The following is a 6,268-nucleotide window of genomic DNA, read 5'->3' as shown; positions in this document are numbered from 1 at the left end:
CAGACACAATTGGGGTTACAGGAAATATCCTGGCTGGAAATGGGGTGAGGCAGATTAGATTGGCTGTCTACATGGCTGTCTGGCAAGTGTTTGATGACTGACCTATAAGCCACCTTAGTCAAGCCTTTGGTTCACTATCTACATGGCCAGGAAGGGAGTAAACAGTATACTCTTCACCTCCGCCAGGGCCAGTTCTCCTGGATCCATGGCTCCAGGGATGGAGGATGCTTCAGGAGACACAGGCCTTGCTTCCCAGCTGAGGACTGTGGGTCATCTCAGGGCAATTTCACAGCCCCAACATGCCCCAGCTCTCAGCTCTGCAAATACCAAGCAGCCTGCCTAGGGGATGCGGGCTCAGGAGTGCCCTTGGCAGGCCCTCACCTATCTGCTCCCACAGCTCTGTACCAAGAGTTCTAACCTTTTTGTTTGTTTGTTTGTTTGTTTGTTTTTGAGATGGAGTCTCGCTCTGTCGCCCAGGCTGGAGTACAGCGGCCGGATCTCAGCTCACTGCAAGCTCCGCCTCCCGGGTTTACGCCATTCTCCTGCCTCAGCCTCCTGAGTAGCTGGGACTACAGGCGGCAGCCACCTCGCCCGGCTAGCTTTTGTATTTTTTAGTAGAGACGGGGTTGCACCGTGTTAGCCAGGATGGTCTCGAACTCCTGACCTCGTGATCCGCCCGTCTCGGCCTCCCAAAGTGCTGGGATTACAGGCTTGAGCCACCGCGCCCGGCCAAGTTCTAACCTTTTTTTAGTGTGGAGCCTGCTGAGAATGAGAATAGGAGCTGTGGACCCTTTTCCCAGAAACGCATGTGCATACTCTCCACACAAAATTTTGCACCACTTCGGGGGCTCACACCTCCCTAAGGGCTCGCTAATTGAACCCCTTGGGCCTGAGGTTGAGAAACCTTGCCTCAGTTCTTCCCCAGGTGATCAGCCCGGGGTGAGAGAGGAGAGGCCAGCAAGCAGGACCCATGAGAAAGCCCCCTTCCTGGAGTTTGAGACCCGTTCCCTTCTGCCCCTGCCTCTCTGTCCTGGACTCCTCCCTGTTCTGCCCCACTCCTGGGACCATGGCCATAGGGAGCTGTGTTTGGGTACAACGGCAACCCTGGGCCCAGACAGTGTGCAGGCTCACCTGGAGGGGATCAGAGTAACATGGCAGGAAGTGAGTGAAAAGCCGCTCCAGAACTGCACCTCTGCCCCCCATGTGACTGGGGTGTAGTTCTCCCTTACCTCCCTCAGGCAGTGGCCTGAGTTCCACGGGCGCGCCTCACAGTTCCCTCTGCCACCTCTCTTCAGGCTTGGGGCCACCACACTTTCCCTTCCCCAGCCCTGCCAACCTGGTGGGACACTGGGCTTCCCTCTCACATGCCTGGGGACAGGCCTACCCTCCATCTCATACCCATAGACAGACCCTTTTTTCCTCCAGGGCCTGGTTCTGTAAGTTCACTGCAGATCTGAGCCATACCAAGCTGGGATTGGGAACACACTCTCCTCCTGTGAAAGGCAGACAAGGATTCCAACTTGGTGAAGGGGAGAGTAGGGCAGAACCAGGCGGGACACGGACTGATCACCTGGAGAAAGTCGCCATCAGCAGCCCTGGCGCAGGGGCGGGACCAGCAGTGCCTTCTCCTGGATTTCCCCTGAGCAGGCCTCTGCCATGAGGGCATGCTTCCTTCTGCCTGTCCATGGCCCACAGCGAAGGACTGGTGCTCCTGCAGGGTGGGGTGGGGGGCTGCTGACAGGACTGAAAACCTCAAGGTGAGTTTTGGGGCTTCATTACAATACTAGTTTCTGGTTGCTGCTGCAATAAATTACCACACACTTAGTGACTTAAAACAACACAAATTTATTCCCTAAAGAGTTCTAAAATCAGCCTCACTGAGCCAGTCCAGGTGGGAGCAGGGCCGGGGCCTTCCAGCGCTCTGTGGGAGAATGTGTTTCCTGGCTCTGAGGTGGCCTGGACTCCGTGGCTTGAGCTGCCCTCAACTCCAGTTTCCTGCTCCATCACTACACCTCCCACCTGCTATTCCGTCACCTGCTCTGCTCTTATATGGACCCAGATGAGGACATCAAGCCTGCCTGGGCAAGCCGGGACAATCTTCCCGGCCAAAGATCCTTAACTTCATTACATCTGCAAAGCCCCTGTGGCCATATAAGGCAGTTTTGACAGGTTCCTGGGATTAGGACATAGGCATCTTGGGGGTCCGCTGCTGGCCTACCACAACTAGACTGAAGAACTGTCACACCCTCCGGTATAATAGTTTTGGTGTTTCAATGACTGGGAGGAAAAGGGTTGGGATTTTTTGCTTTGGGATCCCTCTTAACCTTGTATTTTTAAGGTCTAGGACTCACCATCCCTCCCCTTCCAACCGGAGAAACTCACTGAAGTATCTCCTTAAAAGTCTGGTGACGTGTCTAAGTGCTGGTGAGAGGCAGAGAACCAACTAAGGGCCCCACGCAGTCCCCATGGCCACAGGGTGCCCGCCTAAGCCCACACCTGCTGACTGCAACAAGGCTGTGGCCAAGATGGAACGCAGAGAAGGGTTTGAGGCCTGGAGGGTGCCATGAAGGCCATGGGGCAAGTGAAGTCTGCTGAGACAGCGCAGGTCTGCGGAGCTGAAGTGCAGCTGCAGAGGCTGGTCTGGTGCTGCGGGAACTGGAAGAAGCTGGGAGCTGTGATCCCTGTCCACAGAGATGCTGGAGACTGTGGCTGGGAGTGGCTCTGAGGCCGTGGAAAGAGCATCTCTGCCCCATGGCATCTGTGGGTGAGGGCAAGGTCCTCACCAGACATGTGCAGCTCCAAGTCTCAGATGCTGCTGGGCTTTTTCCTGGTACTGAGACAGCAGTGGGGCAGGGTGGGGCAGTGACAGGAAGACAGGGAGCCTCTCTTGCTACCTCTGCTCCATGCTCTGCATCTGCAGACTGAGGGAGGTGAAGCTGGCCAGGAGGTCAGTCACCTCATCCACCTGCAGGACAGGACAGAGGCTCTGTTATGGGACGTGGGGTGTGCCAGGGCTCCCGCATCTCTTTTGCAATCCCACAGGCACAGAACACAGGCACGGTCTCTCCTCCCAGGGCGTGTGGTGGCTTCTGACTATGCAGCAGCTGACCAAGGGTTAATCTTTGACACCAGGTGGCCTAGGGCTGTCCTAGAGGGCAATACCATGAACATACACTAGCCACTGGCAACTTCAAAGGAAGTGAACGAAAGCTTTGAAGCCTGCAACCCCACAATCACAGCCTCTTTCCCCCACCTTTTTTTTTTTTTTTTTTGGAGACAGGGCCTTGTTCTGTTTTCTTTTGTTGTTGTTGTTTTTAAAATTTTTGCCTTTTTCCACATGTTCTGATAGGGCCTTGCTTTGTCACTCAGGCTGGAGTTCAGCGGCAATCACAGCTCACTGCAGCCTCGAACTCCTGGCCTCAAGTGATCGTCTCACTTCAGCCTCCCAGTGTTGGGATTACAGGTGTTAGCCTCTGCAGCTGGTCCCAGCCCACAGCCTCTTTCTGATACGAGTGTCCGGTGGCATCGGAGCAGGGTGGACTGGCCCTGAGGTTCCTGCCAGGCCCTGGGTCTGGGCCTGTGGCTGCAGCTCACCTGCTCTTTGGTACTGGTCATCTGCAGGCGGGTGCAGAGGTCGTCCAGGCGTTCTCGCTGCTCATGTTGCCCTAGGCGCTCCAGATACTCCCTCAGCATATGGATGATCTGGAACAAGAGGGTGAGCTGAGCTGCCCTGGGTTCCCAGGGAGGCAGAGAGGCTGATGCTGCTTCCAGAAAGCACAGTGGAGCAGGCGCCAACTGGGGTCAGTGTGAACTCCCAGGAGCCCTGGGGCCAGAGGCAGGTGTGTCTGTGGTTAGGGCAGCATCTGTCCAGTGCTGCCGTGGTGCCGTGGGCTCCACACAGGAGGGGTACTCACCTGCTTCACCTCCAGCCGCACAGCCTCCAGGCACTGGGCATGGCCCTCCTGCAGGATGTTCAGCTTCGACTTGGCCAGGTGCAGGGGTGTGCGGCCAGCTCGGTCCAGGGCGTCCACACGGGCCCCTGCAGGTACCAACTAAGGTGAGCATTCTGGAGGTGAGGGGAAGAGAGAGACAGAGAGGGGAAGAAACCACATACCTCCTCGTAGCAGTGTGGTGATGACAGGGACGTGGTTGGTACAGGCCGCTGAGGAAGAAGAACAGAGACTTATGAATCCAGGACCACCAGAGCCTGGCTCTGTGTGGCCACTGGAGGGAGCAGGGCTGTGTCTCCCAGACACCTGTGCCAAGTTATGCCTACTCAGAAGGTATCACCAAGGCAACAGCTGGGTAGGACTCGGCAGCCAAGTTCAACTCCCTCCCTGTACAGCAGAGGAAACTGAGGCCTGGAGATGGGATCTGCCTCACTGTGAGTCACAGTGCTGAGTGCTGCTGGGCTAGCCTAGGTTGCTAAATTGGCTCTGTCGAGGGCACAGCCAACTGCTAAATGATTGGAAGACACACGGGACACAGGCTGCTGGGGAGGGCAGCCCTGGGAGTGCAGGCCTAGGATCTTCCCTGACACTCACAGATACTGCTGGGAGCATGCAGGGCCCCAGGCTCTTCATCTAAAGAGCCTTTCTTTGCTGCAAATGAGTGGTCTTAGTGACTTCTGACATGCTTACCCAGGTGCAGTGGCGTGTTCCCCAGCCCATCTCGCTGGTTAGGATCAGCACCGTGGTCTAGCAGTAGCTGCACTGGAGACAGGCAAACCCAAGAGGAGCTGTCAGAGGCTTCCATTGCCTGGACCCTGAACCCCTAACCTCGCTAGAGAGACTGGCTCAGAGCAGGGAACACGGAATGCAAGCATGGATGGCTATGTTACTTCATTCATTCACTCACTCACTCACTTACCAGAGTTCATGTGCAAGGCCCTGAGGGCCAGGAACTGAGGATTTGGGGAGGGCCTCTTGGCCTATGCAGGTGTAGGAATGAGACTTGAAGGGTTAAGTAAAGTTCTTCCAATAGCAGCTGCTCCTGGTGAAGGCTCTCCAGGGCATTTTCTGCTTCTCCCACAGCCAAGCACCATGGTGGGAATTAAGTCAATAAACGATGCTGAGCTCCATGGATAACCTCTCCCTCCTGGCACTCTTGGGGTCACCTCAGGGGTGGCTGTATTACCATCAGGGTCTGCCAATACCCAGAGGGATGCATAGGCAGGTAGCTTGGCTCCCAGACATCATACAGGGAGGTCAGGCTGAGCCTCACACTATATACACAAACTAATTCAAAAGGGACCACAGACCTAAGTGTGAAAGCTAAAACAGTCAGGCTTCTGGAAGAACATGAACATCTTGGGCAGGCAAAGATTTCTTAAATAGGTCACAAAAATACTAACTATAAGAAAGAAAAGGCCAGGCATGGGAGCTCAGGCCTGTAATCCCAGCACTTTGGAATGCCGAGGCAGGTGGATCATTTGAGCTCAGAAGTTCAAGACCAGCCTGGGCTACATGGAGAAACCCTTTCTCTATACTAAAAATACAAAAATTAGCTGGGCATAGTGGTGGCAGACCTGTAGTCCCAGCTACTTGGAAGGTTGAGGTTGGAGGGCGGCTTGAGCCCAAGAGGCGGAGGTTGCAGTCAGCCAAGATGTGCCATGCACTCCAGCCTAGGCAACAGAGCCAGACCCTGTCTCAAAAAAAAAAATAAAAAAGAAAAAAAAAGAAAAGCAATATTGATAAATTGGATTCATCAAAATTAAGAACATGGCCGGGCATGGTGGCTCATGCCTGTAATCCCAGAACTTCGGGAGGCCAAGGCAGCCAGGTCATCTGAGGTCAGGAGTTCGAGACCAGCCTGGCCAACATGGGGAAATCCTGTCTCTACTAAAAATAAAAAATTAGCTGAGTGTGCTGGCATGCACCTGTAATCCCAGCTACTCAGGAGGTTGAGGTGGGAGAACAGCTTGTACCTGGGAAGCAGAGCTTGCAGTGAGCCGAGATTGCACCACTGCCCTGTAGCCTGGGCAACAGAGTAAGACTCTGTCTCAAATAAATAAAGAAATAAATAGGCCAGGCGCGGTGGCTCAAGCCTGTAATCCCAGCACTTTGGGAGGCCGAGACGGGCGGATCACGAGGTCAGGAGTTCGAGACCATCCTGGCTAACACGGTGCAACCCCGTCTCTACTAAAAAATACAAAAAGCTAGCCGGGCGAGGTGGCTGCCGCCTGTAGTCCCAGCTACTCAGGAGGCTGAGGCAGGAGAATGGCGTAAACCCGGGAGGCGGAGCTTGCAGTGAGCTGAGATCTGGCCAC

At 55.0% G+C, this 6,268-nt stretch overlaps 1 protein-coding gene across 1 annotated transcript in view; it reads right to left on the bottom strand.

The window, feature by feature from the left end:
* Nucleotides 1-1,824: 1,824 nt before the first annotated feature.
* ANKRD54 (ankyrin repeat domain 54) overlaps nucleotides 1,825-6,268 on the bottom strand; it is a 19,787-nt gene continuing 15,343 nt past the window's right edge. Inside the window, exons 2-6 of the mRNA XM_017861258.1 lie at nucleotides 4,641-4,773; nucleotides 4,115-4,162; nucleotides 3,915-4,039; nucleotides 3,595-3,702; nucleotides 1,825-2,965 (exon numbers count right to left, since the gene is read on the bottom strand). Coding sequence (XP_017716747.1) covers nucleotides 2,891-2,965; nucleotides 3,595-3,702; nucleotides 3,915-4,039; nucleotides 4,115-4,162; nucleotides 4,641-4,773 — 489 coding nt within the window. The 3' untranslated portion in view covers nucleotides 1,825-2,890. The remainder of the gene's footprint in view (nucleotides 2,966-3,594; nucleotides 3,703-3,914; nucleotides 4,040-4,114; nucleotides 4,163-4,640; nucleotides 4,774-6,268) is intronic.

The sequence above is a fragment of the Rhinopithecus bieti genome, unplaced genomic scaffold (genome assembly GCF_001698545.2).
Source record: "Rhinopithecus bieti isolate Rb0 unplaced genomic scaffold, ASM169854v2 scaffold_56975, whole genome shotgun sequence".
Taxonomy (NCBI): domain Eukaryota; kingdom Metazoa; phylum Chordata; class Mammalia; order Primates; family Cercopithecidae; genus Rhinopithecus; species Rhinopithecus bieti.
This window is presented reverse-complemented; position numbering and strand designations above follow the sequence as displayed.